The sequence below is a fragment of the Asparagus officinalis genome, chromosome 1, assembly GCF_001876935.1.
Source record: "Asparagus officinalis chromosome 1, Aspof.V1, whole genome shotgun sequence".
Taxonomy (NCBI): domain Eukaryota; kingdom Viridiplantae; phylum Streptophyta; class Magnoliopsida; order Asparagales; family Asparagaceae; genus Asparagus; species Asparagus officinalis.
In genome coordinates, this window is record NC_033794.1 from 3,328,099 (window position 1) to 3,345,425 (window position 17,327).

The following is a 17,327-nucleotide window of genomic DNA, read 5'->3' on the forward strand; positions in this document are numbered from 1 at the left end:
AGGAATTATAAAAGGAATTAAGAATAAGAATCTTTTAAATAAGCTGATAACACAGTTGCTGTAAGGACATGCATATAAGCTGCATAAAATGTAATGAAATATTGGAGAAGCAAGTCTGAAGAGCACCTAACTTTCCCCCTGTATTCTAAAGAGCCCCTAAGTTTTCTTTTTCACAAAGCAGTCCTCTACTTTCAATTCCAGTTTCTCATTACCGCATGGACATCTTTAGACGTTTAAAACATGGGTATTTTGGTCTTTATTTTAATTTTTTAGCATTGAGCTTCAATTCCAGCATAAGCTTTGATCAGTTACTTGGTTTACTTGACACTGTTGTTGGGGATAAATGTTCCCTGTAACTATCCCACCTTACAAGACAGAGAACAATCAGAAAAAGACTAAAATTGAAGTATTGGTAAATATAGTCGTATAGAGGTTAGGAGAGAATTGTTCATACAAAAACGCAATGCGCACATGACGCTCAACTCCCATTTCCCACAACCATAACAAAATTATAAGATCCATGTTTCTCTGTGTGAGAACTTAAACACATTTCAATATACAAGATCAAAGTTTGCCAAGAAGCACGAGAACTCAATTAACCAAGAAGCAAAAACCCTAATTTGGAGGGGGAAAAGCCTTAAATTTCAAATTGAGCTTCTTTGAGACATTTACCCTTGACTGTGTTAAAGAAAACAGCTTACTTTTAACTAAGGCACTAATGAAAAAACGGAATTGAAAGTTGAGGGCAGCTTGTAGAAAATAAAAACTTAAGGCCTTCTTAGAACAGATGAGAAAATGTTAGGGGCTCTATAGACTTACCTCTCTGAAATATTGCACACACTAGGAACCATGACGAGCATAATTTAACTCCTTCACTCTCCAATACACACAACAACAAGCACACACAGGCACTTGCTCATATAAATCTTTGGAAGAGAAGCAAACAACTGTTACATATCACATCTGCATATGGGAAAGAAGTTGATGTCCCAAGAAGTTGTGATATGCTGCTAACTTCGCTAAACGAAAAGATGGAATCCAATGCTCCTGAACATGATTCTGAATGTACAAACAATTATTAACCTTTAAAAATGTAAAGAGGGCGTGTTATGTCCTCTTTTCTTATACAAGCTAATCATTTTATAAATCATTGTGCTAAAACTAGGTTCTTTTGAATAAATAAAAAACAAGTGACCAACCAATGTTTACACTTATATGCAGGGGTGGACCTACATACGGTCCAAGAAGGCCTTGGCCCGCCCTTGAAGATTGAAAAAAAAATCAGCTGCATAGGTGGGTTTTGGGTTTAGAAGCTGAAGGCTGAGGAAGAACTTTAACAATTCATATTAGTCCCTCAAATCACTGAAATTGTTTATTAGGCCCTCAAATGCATATTAGGTCTTACAAATTGGTCCCTCTAGTTATCTCACATTAGATCTGAGGGGCATATTCTCTCAAATCTAATGTCTTGAGGAGATGTTCCAATTTTACCTCTTGTTAAGGTTTTCAACTCATTTCTTAACTGCTATAAACCTTTAAAATAAAATTTATGACCATTAAACTTATATTCTCCAACAATTAGAAAATGATTCCAACCAATTTGTGAGTTTCCCAAAGATTGTATTCCCCCAAAATCTATATAATCTTAAAAAATTAAGGGACTAATATGGAATTACCGAAGAGGGACCAGTACTAAAAAATCTAGAAACAAGAATTTAAGCAAGATAGCAATTCTCTTGCTAATTTTTTCTCAATAGTTTCATAAACTGTGTTCATGCCTGAACCTATGAAAGTCACATCTCCTTATATTGTGTTGTAAACCTATCTCTAATACAACTCATAATTTAAAACTAGAATTTAAAATTCAAATCATGATCTAAACCTACTACAATTGAAAATCCAAAATAACTCTATCCTAAAGAATGTGGATAACTCAATCTAATGAAATATCATATCTAAATCCTAAAAGATAAAGTCGACTAACGTTCCCTCTCTCCTGCCCTGCTTTAATATGTTGTACTTATTTACTTTTTGCGCCTCCCTCCCCCTCTTCAATATTTCATGGCTCCGCCATTGCTTACATGGGTCCTATATGCTTAAACTAAGAAGAAATATACATAAATAGTTGTCTCCTCGTATCTGGATTTGGACCATTGCGATGTCTGCAGATCATATCTAAGAAGCAAGCAACTTTGTAATGTTCATTAAATGCATAGTGTTCCATTGAGATGAATAATCCTATATGTGCATTTGATAGGAATATGGTAAAATATCTATGATATATAAATTATAAAGATGATTTTGCCAATCATTTTAAGGGCATTTTATGCATGTTACAATGGTACATAAAACACATTATACCAAAATTATAGGTCTGTCTTATACTGTCGTGTGATCGCTAGAACTCCTAATACCTGAGCTTTAAACCCTCAAAATGCTTCTAGATGTCTCTAAGGCAGTGTTTAGCAACACCTCCACTAACCACGTAAGTGGAGCTAACCTGGATAAGGCTTTGTTTTTTGTTTGGCTAAAATAGGGCCAACCCTAGACCAAGTATTGTTCAGTGTTGCCAATGCGCGACGCGCGAGGCGCAATGCGGGGCGCAAAGTATCTTTATGCGCACATGCGCAAGGCGCAACGTAATGCAGGCGGCCTAGTAATGCGAGGCGCACATAGAACACATAATTTTTCAAGATAGATAATCAAACAAGAAAGAACATGTTTAGGAATTCACATAAAAAATATGTCGGGATAAACAATATCTTACTACAAAATCATAATATAAAGTCTTAATTTCTAATGCTAACACCCAACATAGTAGCAAAGTTCTTAATTTTTCAAAGGATTAGTTATGGTCCTTAATTGAAGGCTACTAAAAAGGCCTAATGGATTTATTTTACTTTTTGGGATATGGATTATCAAGTATAAAGACTCGATTGAAATGTTAACAAACAAAAATATATGAGGATATGTACTACATGCACCCTGCGCAAAGTTAGGATGTGCGCAAGGCGCAAAAGGCGCTACTGCATCATATGTGGGGCGCTTTGCCACAGCCCCACATCGCAAGGTGCATGAGGCACAGTGCGGGGCGCACCTTTTAAAACATTGGGTTTTTTAGTTCATTGTTTGGCATTTATTCAAGTTAAAGTTAATTCACCACCTGTCTGGCTCAAAACTATCATGGTTAAGGCTTTATCAGGTTAGTGAACAGTTGTCAAACACAGCCTAAGGTATGCAAATCATGTGATACAAAGCAAACCTAAATTGGTCCTTTCTTCTACTTACCTTTTTCTCAAGTTGTTAAAAGTGACCCCGAACATTAACACAAAGCTGCCTGTGAAGAAATCTATCAATGTTCTAGAGGGAGCTGAAATACTTCGATGGAGCCATCAAGGATCTAGTAATATCCTTTATGATGCTTTTGAACACTTGATACACAACCAGAAGGTATCCAGACAGCATGTTTTTTCATCCATTACGTTCTACTTTTACTATAAAGATCATGAAGCAACGAAAATGAAAGCTGGACAGCTTGGACATGGGAATTATATTCACCCAAAGAAAGAATTGCCTCTTCTTTCCCTTGTACGTGTGTTTCCAAGAGTGAAAACACTTAGGCCATGAATATCATGATGAACAATATAGATCATTCATGATAGAAAAACATGTACAATTTTGGCAGCTACCTTGTGCAGAATTGCAGGCCAATTACTATAAACTTATATGGCAAAACTTAATAGAGCAGAAAACTTCCAATCAATAGCATCCTAACACCACTGTGCTCAATGAAACAAAGTGTACAAAGTGACATGCAAAGAGCATGCACCACACTTGTCTCTCATCACCTAGCAGAGATAACCACACTCCACACACCCTACGAAACACCCACCCACGTGTGCTCTCTTTCGCGCATGGACTTTAATTATACAAGGCACATAACAGAGCTTTGAGAAGAATGAAAAATCACTCCTAACAAAGACTAATGAAGTCAGTGTCACCTGTCATCGCTGCCAACTATACCCTTGCATTCAACTGGAGCAGCTAGTTTGACAACATTGCCCGAACCATCTAAAACAGTGTGTTCCTTCAAATGGAGACGTTTAGCAGCCTCTAATACCTATAACATGAAAAACAAAATAAGAATTGCTGTGTGCAAAGAAAACATGAAATATAGTATCTACATTCTATAAACAATAATGATTGCAGGAAAATTATGCACCAAAAAACATCCGATTATGGATGCCATAATGAAATATAGCATGGAATTACTAGAAAAAGTAACAATGCATTGACTAAGCAGGGAAGACCGACAATGCTGATTTTGCCCAAAACCTCAATGGTTTAACTACCATCTCTCAATTTCAATAGATCTTTCTCCTTAATTGTAATTATTTCTTCCACCGCATGTTATTACCCATAAAAAATGGCAGGCAACTAACAACATTTCTGAATAGAAACTGAACATTGACAGTGGGCAACTCATAATAGCAGACATTAAACAAGCATCACACCTTAGAATGGAAGGATTCGCTCCAACAAATTTTCTTTCCATTGTCAACAGAACCATATAGAAGGGAGTCTGATTTATCACCTTGAAGGATGCCAGGTATAATGCTCTGCAGGGGAAAAAAATGAAGTAGAAGTAGAATAAAAAAAGCAAACAAAATTAGAATTGGTTGGGACCAGAGAATCGACCCACTGCTAGAGATAACATTAGAACACTCAGCCCTAATTTAAAGAATTGAATAACATTAGAAGATAGTTTTAATGTCAAACCTGTGCTACTACTCTATGACCTCGGTAATCCACAATTGCCATGGCAAGATTGTAAAGTCCAGGAACATCGGCTTCTTGGTAAGCTCTTGTTCCTTTTAAATCATTATTAGCAGAAGCATATGTAGCCTGCTCGCTGTCTGCAAGTTGTGCTTCAGTAGCAGCAGAATCATCAGCAGCACAACTCTCAACTTCTGCTTTTGAGCTGTCGTAAGTACAAGCATTAGTTTCACCATTGGTTTCACATCCGGACCCATGATCTGAATTACTAGAGGCCTTCGCAGCTGAATTAGGCAAAGGTGTTGTACTTCCTTGCAGAACTGTGACTTTCAAATCAGTGCTCGTTTGTCCTTTAGATATCAGGCCAAGGTCGGCATCCACAGCAAAGCTGAAGAATATGTTGTTGTGAACATACCTGATGCAGAACAAGTAAATTAGAAAAGCATAACATTTTCCAATTTCAACTTGATAATTGTAAACGGCAATGCACATGCCCATATATTACTGTATGCTAGAAAAGGAAGAACTAGAACATGGTAGAGTATATTATTAGCAAAGGACAAACATGTTCACTGGGCAGAAAATGCTCGACAAATACAATAAGGGAAGCTGATATAGCTCAGTGATGAAACCTTAGTATCTACTCAAGAACGGGCCACACTGTCATCCAGCTGCATTCAAATGAAAGGCTAAAGAAGTACTAAAGGAAGACAGAAATATTAAAACTATTGGTAACGTTAATGTTCAAAATTGCAAATACTAACTGGACAAAGGTCAAAAATTCTAATTGTGATAGGTACAAGAAATGATGCAATTAATGTATTCTCTAATGAACTGCTCTAAAAGAAAGAAACCTCTACATTCCAGTTGCAAAGAAAACTAGAGCATATAAAGACAAATTATGTAGATTTTCTAACGTATGAAACTCCATAAAAAGTGACTGCTAGGCATACTCACATATGGAAACACTCTGGATCTGTTGGATTAATTGGAGGAATGCATCTGTTTATAACCCCAATGGCACCCTTAGATGCCGCATCAACAAAATCACAACTCACCTTATAAAGAGCACGATCACGCAAGATCCTGAAAGATGAAAACAAATTAATGGACAATAATTGCCGATTAGCTGTGCACACACTTCTAAATGAAATTAATTAACTGCCAAAAAAATAGACCCTAAACACAATCAACAAGCATAAAACATGAGTAAAAGAAATGACATGTCATATAATACACCTTTCCTGAAGAGTTGTATGAGGAAACTCTCGACAAGACTGTAATTCCTCGTTCCAGTCTCTCTGCATGCCAATGAGTTCATTTCCATAAGAAAGAGCAAGTGCATCCTCTGCTCTGGCTGCGTCTCGCTTATGATCTGCAGATGATCGTAATAATGCAGTTTACACAAGGATGTATAGGGAAATATTTAAACATAGGGTAAAATTAAAAAATTTAAAAGTGCACATCAAATCCCATCTAGAAATTCTGACTAAAAAAATCAGGAAACTAATTGCCAAAATCATTTATTATTCATACGGGATCTGTTAATGAAGGACATCAGCTAAATCACATTAAAAGAAGCATCTTAGATCAAGTTACCAGAAAGTTGGAGGATAATAAGTTTATATAGTGGTGATAAGACAATCATACAATTCAATACTGCTCTCAAGACTGCATTTGCAGGTCCTTATTTTGAGTGTGGCTGCTCTTCCAGGTGCTTGTGATGACTAAGGTGAAGTTCTAAGGAGCTCGACCAAAGCAAGATAGAGAGAAACCTGGCACCTAAGCTGGACCCTTAGAAAACTTACAGCATATTTTTAAGAATTTATCGTGCATGATATGCCCGATTATTTGCTAAGAGAAATCGTGGGCGTCGACGTAGAGCTTCTCATAGAAACAAAACAAAATGTATCACCTACTTACTACAAATTCAACCTAAAATTTAGTGTGGGCTACACAGGATCAACCAGCATAGCAGCACAGAGTATGCCAGAAACCCCTGCATCAGGAAGTACCTCTGAGAATGACTTGTATGTGTCAGACTCAGTTAAGAGTGATGATAGGATCATACTTAATTGAATAACGAGAAAATGGTTGTGGAGCAATTAAAGAGGTCATACGATGTAGGGCAAATCCCACTAGCATGCGTGCATTTCAAAAATTTTGTGGATATGATGCAATTACGCACTTCTAAAGGACAGATTTAGTCAGTCGGAGACAATTGAATGTTAATTCATGCTTAAGCTAGCACACTTGACATTAACATCACAGGATTAAGACTAAGTGATGGTTTTTGTGGGATACAAATAACTGAATAAGCAAGATTCGAAAAAATAGTCTTGGCTATCATTATACACAGATCACATGCAAGTGCAGTTTATATTCAAGCAATTAGGACTAATGAGGTTTTTCATATTAGAAATGTGATATAATTTCAGGCTTGAATAAAGGGCTCGTGATTAGGTGGTTAGACGTTGCTCCTATTGAGGATAAAGGGTGATAATTGATTGAGGTGGTTTGGCCATGTTCAATTAGGCCTTTAAACGCACCAACTTGAAGAAGTGATAAAATTATAATTAGTGGAGAAATGAGGACAAGAAGAAGGCTAAGAGAACTTGATTAGAAGCAATTACGAAGGACATGGCAAGATTCTCCAACCACATTAACTTAGGAGGAACTGTGATAAGGAATAAAAGGGTGATGCATAGCAACAATGAAAAGGGCATTGTAGAAAACCTTTTTCCATCACTTTAGCAACAGATGCTTGAGGATGAAAGCATATGGTTCTGAAAATGAATTTTTTTAGCATCTATATCAAAATTGCAGTTTCTTGCTTACCTGGGACAGGATATATACCCAACCACAAATTCGGTGGCAACAAAGATTGAACATTTTCAAAAGGGTGAGCAGAAGCTTTCCGTTCCAAGATTTCACGAAAACCTTCAAAATGTTTATCCAAAGTGTCAGACGCTGCTAATAACCAACTAGGTACAATATTTCTTTCCATCAGTAAATACTCCTGAATTTTTCCTTACCTTTTTTGAACTTCATGCTGATCTTTTGGAGTAGACCAATAAGGGTGGTTGCCTCAAAAGCAGACTTAAGAGGTTTGGGGTTAAAAACTCCTGTGCTTGAGTTCACATAAAAACCTTTGGTCGTTCCGGTGATGCAATATTTGTTTCCTTCCAAGGTTGCAGCATCCAGATAAATTAAATCTCCAACAAGCCTGAAAACGGATCAGGAAAAAGATAAGGTTTTGCAGCATATCGAAGATCATGATCATATATAAATGAAGATGGGAGCCGGACAAAGGAGTCCGTATGCCTTCAATCTGCAGACCAACTGCCTTAGTTGTATTGTAATAGTAATCATAGTATTTATCTCCAGTACGGTTGTTCAAGAAGATGTTGACCAATATTAAATGCAAGCACACATAAGCATGGAAACACTATATGAAGAGGATAAACATATCATTTTGTCATAATGAGCAGTAGAAAGGCAGTGTGTTTTGCCAGATTGTGCTCAGAAGAGCTAACAATGCAGGTCAAGTTCTGACATATTCAACAGACCAGAATCTGTATGAAATACAGCTGATGTTGGAATAAGTTTCAACGAAAGAAGAGCATCATACAAAGTAGTTACCTCCTATAACTTGGAGGAGGATTAAATGAAGAGAATGTAATGCTCTCCACACAGTAGATGTCCTTAGGTGATGATGCAATCAAATTGCAAAGAGAACCAGTTATATCTTCCATAAAACCCAAAACTTCAGGCTCCGAAGTTTCCACTTTTGCATCTGCGAGACAAGGACAAGTGCAATAAACATATTAACGTCTAAGTGAAAAGGCTTTCTGCTTAAAGAAAATAATAAGCATGCAAAATAATAGTGGTTTGTGTGTGTATAGTAGAAAGCCAGACAACATGATTTTTATGACAGTGTGAAACAACATACTGAGTATGATACTTCCTATTGACTGCTCTAAGGCCTGAAGAGAACATGCTGCAAACACACATGAAACCTCACAGTTCACCGTAAACATCAATGGCCCAATGTTAATTGTATTTTCACTTCATCTTCTCCCCTTAGATTTTTGGGCAGTCCATAACCTTAACGAAATAGGGCTAGGAGATGTGTTAACTAACTTTGGTTTTCATATACACATGAATGCACACTGAGAATTTTGATGCCTATGCAGAAATTGGACTGGAAGAGTTGTCAGCTTCTTTTGGGAGTGAATAAGAGAAGTGTATGTCTCCTACATGCACAGTTTTATATTTATATATGTATGTAGATATATGTACATGTAAATGTACAAGTATGCATGAATTGTTTTATGCAAATTTATGATTGTATGCATGTCTCTGTAAAGTGTATGTTCATGGGCATGTATAACCCATCAAACTCATGGTTACAACATTGATAGATTTTAGTGATGGAATGAAAAAGATCATTTGAGGTACGGCAGAACTTAGAAGCAGTCAAAGTACGAGATTTTTTTTATGCACGAATGATTTATTAAGAGAATACATCAAGATGAACATGATCCAGAGGAGGAGGAGGTGGGGGTTTACATCATCATCAGTGTGTGGAAGTGGTTATGTATGTATTACTATGATTTTATATAATATATACGTTAAATCTAAGCTCATAACAGAAGAATCCAATCTCCTATAATTTTCTAACAATTTAATTTTCTATTGAATGACTAGGAAACAAATAGAGGCATGATGTCATCCCAATAAAATGAAGATGAGATCATCTACATTGTGTATCATTAGGTGTAAACTAAGCATCCAATAATTAAAAAGTCTAAGAAAGAGATCCTTTCTTCTCCTCACCCCCCACCCCCAACGTGGAAGCGGTTAAAGTAGGAGATTTAGTATGAGCGTAGATGCATACATTTCATTAAGATAATAGATCAAGATGAAATGGATGATAGAGGCATTCCCTCCCTCCCTCCCTCCCTCCCATATATACACACGCACACACATATATACAGATTTGTATATATGTACATATATGCACATAAATTTATATATAAAATATAGAGCTAGCTAGCTAGGTAAATATGTTTATATGGTAAGTAGATAAAGATGTAACATATATCAGTGCATTTCTGGAGAAAGGAGGGCAAAAACCTTGATTTTTTTGTTGCGCACTTTCATGTTGCAAGGCTAACGATGTTGATAATGAGACATGGAGATTGGAAAGAGACAGCAGTTCTCGTGCGCGACGGACATGAGACCTTATAGATCTATCATCATACAAAGCTGTGCAACCATTTATAAAAGAAAATTACTGATCAAGTGCGAAGTACAAAATAAAATCAAGGCATAAGAAAAACAGATTATTAGGTTGATGTACCAGCAACCATCTCTAAGGAGCAGCCACCAATAGTAATGTCTGCCACTTCTGAAATTTCATTGTAATCCCCCAGATGGTGAACTGAGCCATCTTTAGCATGTAGTATTAAGTTATAGCATGTAAAGAAGCAGGTCTCTGGAGCATCAAGAAGAAACTGTCTGATATCCATTACAGAATCTCCTGGACTCAGCTGTTGATAATAAAAACTAGAGCTTAGTGAGCCACTAAAACAGGAGGCAAAGAAAGGCTCCAAAGAACAAAGTTATAGTTTTAGAACTAGTTTTACCTCAGCTACAATATTTCGTAAAAAAACAAGAGAATTCTTCTCTTACAAGTTATTTTCCTTGTCAACAATCCATGTTGGATTTACGTTTGTCGATACCAAATGTTTGCAAGTGTTTTGTCAAGTCATACTAGATAATCAAGTTCTCTGCAGTCAACCTGCCAGACTAAGGCAACTAACCATTGGGCAAAACACTTGAAGCCTATGAAAATCCAAAGCAAAAGGCACTACTCAAATAGTGTGAGTCTTCCATTTGTGTGTGTCTCTTGCTTCCTTTAATGCTCTTATTTTTTTATATTTTGTTTCCCCGTTCCCCAAGCAATCCAATAGTTTCTATACTTCTTAAAAGATGTGACATCCTGTTTTATCTCTTTTATTTCCATGACTAGAACAATGTTTCTTTTAACAGTAATCAATTTTACATATTACAGAGAGAACTAACCAGCAAATATTTTAGAGAGATAAATAAGGAAAACAGAGATTAGTAATAAGTACGAATAAAGGACTAATTGCATGTGTGTTTGTTAAGATGGCATGAAAGAATAAAGAAGCAAACATATAGAGGGGATATTGGGTATGAGCAGTCACTTCATCTACCAAAATGAGCTACCAAGGTCCATCTGCTCCAATTTGACTGCTAGGATGGTTCTCACCACTAGTCTATCACTTGGAAGCTTGTTTACGAGTTTCCACCTCACAACCACCAATTCCATAGATATCCATGTGTACGCACAATTACTTGCATGTTGATGCGAACTTGCACGGTAGCAAGTGTGTGAGACGCAAGAGATGGAGAAATAATTGACCATGAGTAGTTTTCAAGTAATATATATCAGCACAAATATTCATTGTATCAAATTTACGGTTAATGGACCTATTTCCAGGTAGCATATACTAGCACAAATACTCATTTCATCGAATTCGTGGTTAATGGACCCAGCTAACCCTATGAAAATGTGGGTTCAACTTATTAATAACAATTTATTCAACCAAAAAACACACTCAAGCAGTAGCACTCAATAATTAAATCCAGCTACCTGTAACTCTAGCTTTTCTCCAGACTGGGACTTGACAGGGATGGTGTAAAGGCGAAGTTCACCTGTGCCAACAAAGCAATAGCATTGATAAATCCCTTCATGGCGGACAAGAAAGTGACACAGAACCATTCTTGAACCGGAAAAGAAATAAGCAAAGGATGGCTTGCAACAAGTCCGTCAAAAGTAAGCATTATTAGATCCGGAATAGAAAGGACAAATTTTCAAAACCAACCTCTTTACACATTTAATCCCAAAAAAGACCCATTTTGAAGTTATTTGCAAAAACCGACCTGGTTTCAGCCTTAGCACTGAAACCAGGTCGGTTTTTTTGAAAAGGAGTCCGAAACTTCACGGGAGTTGAAGTCCCGTGAAGTTTAGCAACTGCTAAACTTCACCTCCTAAACTTCACGGGAGTTGAACTCCCGTAAAGTTTAGCAATGAACTCCCGTGAAGTTTAGCAATGAACTCCCGTGAAGTTTAGGAAGTTTTTTTTTCAAAAACCGACCAGTTTTCAACGCCAAGGCTGAAACCAGGTCGGTTTTTGAAAATATTGTTGAAGGGGTCTTTTTTTGGATTAAATGTGGAAAGATGTTGGTTTTGAAAATTTGTCCGGAATAGAAAAGAAGATTACGCGATAAGAAACAATTAACATCCTTTTCATAAATATATAAGCCAGAGCTCTGCAGTAGAAATCATGGAAGGATGACCCAACAAAAAAAAAATACAGGAACCAAAAAAGCACTTCCACATGCATCGCGAGTTTAAGCTTCAAGACACGCATAAGCCCATATGCATCAAATTATGAAGCCGACAAAGTCAGCTCCGGTGAACAAGTCAATATATTTACCTCCGGCTTTCTTGGATGACGCCGCCACAGAGTCCCCAGCATCTTCCTTCCCGTCCTCTACCTCGTTCTCAACTGTCCCATTAGCCGTAGGATTGTTGGAGTCCCCAACTTCACTAGCTCCACCGTTAGTAGCTTCACCATTAGGATCTAGAGGCTTCACATTCTGTTCGGGTGGATTTGAATTTGATGTTTTTCCTTTTATCTTTGACTTGTTAGATTTCCCAGCCATCTGTAGGTCATTGATATCAGTAAGAACGAGCAAAAACTACGGTATTAAAAGCAAACTCGCTTGCTTCGATCATGCATATAAGGGAAACAAAAGGGAAGAGATTGTCTGCTAGCATCTCGTGAACAGTTCTCCTAATGATCTCAAATAAAACTCAATTTTTCAGGGTAAAAAAAAATGCTAGATTTTGTTTAAAAGAGACGGCTTTTTCATTATTAGTATTGCTTAATCAAGGAAAATGGCATATGAAGTACCTGATCAATTTCTACAAATAACCTGGTGCTTCCTCCAAAATAATCTACTTTACACTAATTTCGAAGCGAAAGAACACGTGCAAACAAAAAAAAAAGCCAATCCGTTACCCAACAGAGTTATCAAAAACAAAACGAAAAAGAAAAAAATTATGACATTGAAGAGCAAAGGCGAGACCTTTTAGAGAGAGAAAGTGTTGGTCGAGGTTGAAGAAGTAGAGTACTGCAAAAATGGCGGCGGCGGCGGGGGCGGCGGCAGAGAGATTGATTGATTGGAGAAGCCCTCGTCGCTTTGGGAAGCGAAATTGAAAAGGGGCTTTCTTCGCTCTAATAATATCTCCGTAAAAATATGATTTTTAGCTTGGTTGGTATAAGTTCTCTGGGGGTATAGTTGGAATAACACAAAAGAGAGGCAAATTGGGTTTGCGGCTAATGATGAGGTTTTGCTAGGGTTTTGGCCTTGGGATAATTTTAGCTATGGGATTAAAAAAAAGACCTATTTTGCTAAATAATTAGCAAAACCTACCGTTTTGCTAATCATTTAGCAAAACCGATGTCAGTTTTGCTAAATTGGGTCTTCGAACACATACGAGACTACTAGTCCCGTATATAACAAAACTCATTGTGGCTTAGGTTTAGTGGTTAATTAGTGGCCCTAAACATACGGGACTAGTAAACCCGTGGGTTTTCGAAGACCCAATTTAGCAAAACCGACATCTTTTTGGCCAACGGGCCAAAAGATGTCGGTTTTGCTAAATAATTAGCAAAACGGTCGGTTTTGCTAATTATTTAGCAATATAAGTCTTTTTTTAAAGAAATCCCCTTTTAGCTATTTCTTGAGGGTATTGTGGGGATTTGAGTAATCGAAATCACTAAATTTTAGTGGTTTGCACTTATTTCTTATTAATGAGTACTTACCCTCTCCTATCGAAAGCATAAATTAATGTCAAAGCTTATATGTTAAGCTTTTGTCCTGCGAATATAGTTCAAATTAGTTAAGGTTATACTCTTTCAAATTGCATCCAACATGCTAATAATTGCTGAATTTGGGAAAGTAGAATTTTACACATAATTGTGTATAGTTATAAGATTCTATTCTGCTGCTCCTACTCTTAGTCACAATCTCGTAAGATCATACTTTTTGGATGTCTTTAAATGTGTGGAAACAATGGAATCTTGTTATAAAAATACATGAGCAAGGAATTTTTTTTTTTTAAATTCATGTCATACTCAATATCATTTTTCATGTGTCTCCGGATTCTATACATATGGAGGAAGCATTTCATGTCCAGTTACAAATTCGTATTTGTTAGGTTCAAAATTCATAAAGGATTGCAAGGAAACTTTCTTGACCATTAAGAAGTCTACACATGTAATTCATCTCAATCTTCACAATAAGGGGGTGTTAGTTTCTTTTTTTTTTTTTTTTGGATATAGGGTGGATTACAAATTCTAGGATGAAAAAGTAGAATTTTGTAAGTTTATGGATTCCATAACCTTTGTTTGATACAAAATAAATTTTGGGATATTGAATACCAAATAATACAAAACTAATATACTATAGTATTTGTGAATTCCCCTCTTTGAGAAAGGATTTGGGCTAGATTTCAAATTCTAAAATTTGTAATGCTATAATTTGAGTTTGAGACAAACAAAATACAAATAATAAGATTACATATCCCGAAATATTGATGTAGCAAACAGCATTTTATAAATCTCAACCCATGTTAAAAAAAAACCCTATGGATTTCAAATCCCATGATGAAATCCATATCATAAAATCATAGGATTTGAGTTTGAAACAAACAAAATACAAGGAAACTTTTTTGACCAACAAGAAGTCTACACATATAATCCATTGTAGTCATCGAAACATTGACGCACGTCTTCCTCTTCATCACTCCAATAAAAATAATAGAATGAAAGTAATAAAAAAGAAACTCTTTCATCAAGCCAGCGGATTCGTCGAGATGCCCAATTTCCCATCGTCCTCCACAATCGGAAGATGAATCAACAAATTTTAATGGGTTTCAACAAATGGGATTTTGGGGGTACTAGGGACGAGGGTGCTACAACAAATTTTAATGAGTTTCTAACAATTACAAAAAAACTTTTATTTCTTTACATCATCAAAGAATCTCATTTTATTGTTTTCTAACTTCAGTGCGGTTGATCGAGTATATGCCTACAAACTAAGGAGTGCTAATCTATTCCTCTATAATGATGGGAGTGCTCAAGATTCGTTATTCATGCTGCAGAAATACTACATCATTGTTACTATAGCACAGACGTTTAATAAATTATTGTAGAATTGTTGCTGTAGCACAAGCGGGGAACTGAAGCGTTTAAAATATTACTGTAGCATTATTACTGTAGTGTTTTAGAAATGTTACTGGGACACTTACAGAAAACTGTATTTGTGCACACTAGTTGCATATAAGCTAAAAATTAATGTTTGAAAACAACATTTTCTTGAAAAAGAAATTACTCTTTTTCACGTTTTTTATTTTAAGTTTTTAACATGTCTTTTTTTTTACATCTTTTGTTTTTATACCTTCATACTCAAGAAGAAGAAGTTTCTTTGCGCGGCATTGATCCTCTTCGCCGCTAAAATTGTTTCTTTGTATAATAATTAGACTATATTTTTATCTTGGGGTTTGCTCCAACATCTCAAATTTGTTTTTTCTTTTTCCTTAACTGACATCCCTGGCTTGAAAGTAGGGTGGTAAACGATCGAATCGAATCAAATACTAAGATGTTTGTATTTGTATTTGTTTAAAATTATCGAATTCGAATGTGGACTCTAAAATTCATATATCTAGTTTTTCGAATTCGAACTCGAATACTTGGTATTTGATAAATATTCATGAATATTCACGAATACTTATTGAATATCAAAGTATATTTATTCCGCTAAAGAATTTGATTTTCAAATAGTATTTGAATTCATAAATAAAATTTATTCCTTTATAATATATGATGTATATATATTTAAATCAAAATTTTAATTAGAAAACAGATTTAAGATTATTTAAGTCTTAAAATCAGGATATAAAGCTCAAGTAGAAATGATATGTAGGTTAAAAATATGACATCATATGTGCAATATATACAAGTAATATGATGTGATCAAATTTTAAACGAATATTTAATAGACAAACGAATCGAATATACATCTGGTTAAATTCTATTTGTTAGTAAACTCGAATACTAAAAAATATTTGTTTAGTGGTAAATGAACTACCGAATCGAATATGACCGAATACTTTTTCGAACAAGTATCGAACTATTTGTTAATTATTTGGTTCATTTCCACCCCTACTTGAAAGAAATGTGTTAGAAAATAGTATGAAAAAAGGGATGATTACTTTTCTCATATGAAAGGAGTTAATCTTGACTGTGGATTCTGTGTGCGAAGCTCGCATTTTATACGTGTGGTAATATTTTCATAGGTGATTAAAGAGTTTTTACAGATTCCCTTAAAAAAATTCATATCTTTGAACCAATCATTCGATTCATGGAAATTGCTCCTCCAATTCGTGTAAGTCGTTTCAAATTAATCCCTCTAATTACTACTTAACTCTTGATTAGGGAGAGACTGATTCAAAAATTAGGAAATTGATAATCTTCACAAAAAAAAACTGTAGAAATTGTAAGTACAGCTGCTCATGGCAAGGCATCAACCAATAAACAATGGCACGAGCAGATAATCCATCCACCAAGGACCAAATATGATATGCTCTAGCAACATAATTCACAATTATTCAGAACAAAACCATTGTTTTTAACAACAATTCATGTACAACTTCTTTCCTTGAATCAAAGAATGACGCATACCAAATTAACCCATGGCTTCATCCAGTGAACACATTGATTTCACAGCTCCTGCTTTCTTTACGTCTGAAGGAGCGGAGATACAACGCTATATAGTTCATGCTACAGACACACAGAAACAACAATGAGGAATAGCAAGCACGAGGAAATTATACCGATGATTTGTCATAGAAACGGCTCCTTCCACTCTAATCTGTTAAGTGAATCGATGATTGCCTTGCGAAATGCATCGTTATGAAGGAGAAAGGATGAGACATGCCCACCGGTTACCCATCTCACCTCCGAGCCTGGCCATGCTCGCTGGAGTTCAATGACAGAGTGTTTAGGTATATAGCCATCATCCTGAGGACAATAAGGATTAGTACCGAGAAGATCACAAACAAGGAATCTCAAACAAGGAATCTCAAAAAGATGGGATTGATTGCAGAAACACACCCTATGCTATGATGGTGCAATCCCATATATTCAATAAGCATTTTTAAGCACGGCGTCACTTTTTTATGCTATTATTTGCTTCTAGTTTAGTCCAGTAAAATAAGACATTATTTTTTGCCCTCTAAGTTGGTCCTTCTCTTCCTGTCCTTTTTCCTGGCAAATTCAGGTAAGCCATATTACGTGATTTCCCTGTGACGTCTCAACCTAATTTGGAAAATAATATGTCGCAGGCGTGTGCCCTACATCTCAGCCTAGTTTGGAAAATAATATGTC

General features: G+C 36.0%; 2 protein-coding genes across 2 annotated transcripts in view; both read right to left on the reverse strand.

Annotated features, from left to right (window-relative positions):
• Window positions 1-13,121, reverse strand: part of LOC109846565 (clustered mitochondria protein-like) — a 20,686-nt gene extending 7,565 nt beyond the window's left edge. Inside the window, exons 1-14 of the mRNA XM_020415815.1 lie at window positions 12,964-13,121; window positions 12,309-12,537; window positions 11,462-11,523; window positions 10,142-10,331; window positions 9,916-10,047; window positions 8,419-8,572; window positions 7,812-8,002; window positions 7,615-7,716; window positions 6,016-6,151; window positions 5,734-5,862; window positions 4,780-5,191; window positions 4,515-4,619; window positions 4,002-4,120; window positions 1,775-1,778 (exon numbers count right to left, since the gene is read on the reverse strand). Of these exons, the coding sequence (XP_020271404.1) occupies window positions 1,775-1,778; window positions 4,002-4,120; window positions 4,515-4,619; window positions 4,780-5,191; window positions 5,734-5,862; window positions 6,016-6,151; window positions 7,615-7,716; window positions 7,812-8,002; window positions 8,419-8,572; window positions 9,916-10,047; window positions 10,142-10,331; window positions 11,462-11,523; window positions 12,309-12,537 (1,965 nt within the window). The 5' untranslated portion in view covers window positions 12,964-13,121. The remainder of the gene's footprint in view (window positions 1-1,774; window positions 1,779-4,001; window positions 4,121-4,514; window positions 4,620-4,779; window positions 5,192-5,733; window positions 5,863-6,015; window positions 6,152-7,614; window positions 7,717-7,811; window positions 8,003-8,418; window positions 8,573-9,915; window positions 10,048-10,141; window positions 10,332-11,461; window positions 11,524-12,308; window positions 12,538-12,963) is intronic.
• The window catches only part of LOC109846591 (protein ABHD18), a 5,713-nt gene continuing 4,878 nt past the window's right edge, over window positions 16,493-17,327 (reverse strand). The window contains exon 6 of the mRNA XM_020415841.1: window positions 16,493-16,961. Within this exon, the coding sequence (XP_020271430.1) occupies window positions 16,785-16,961 (177 nt within the window). The 3' untranslated portion in view covers window positions 16,493-16,784. The remainder of the gene's footprint in view (window positions 16,962-17,327) is intronic.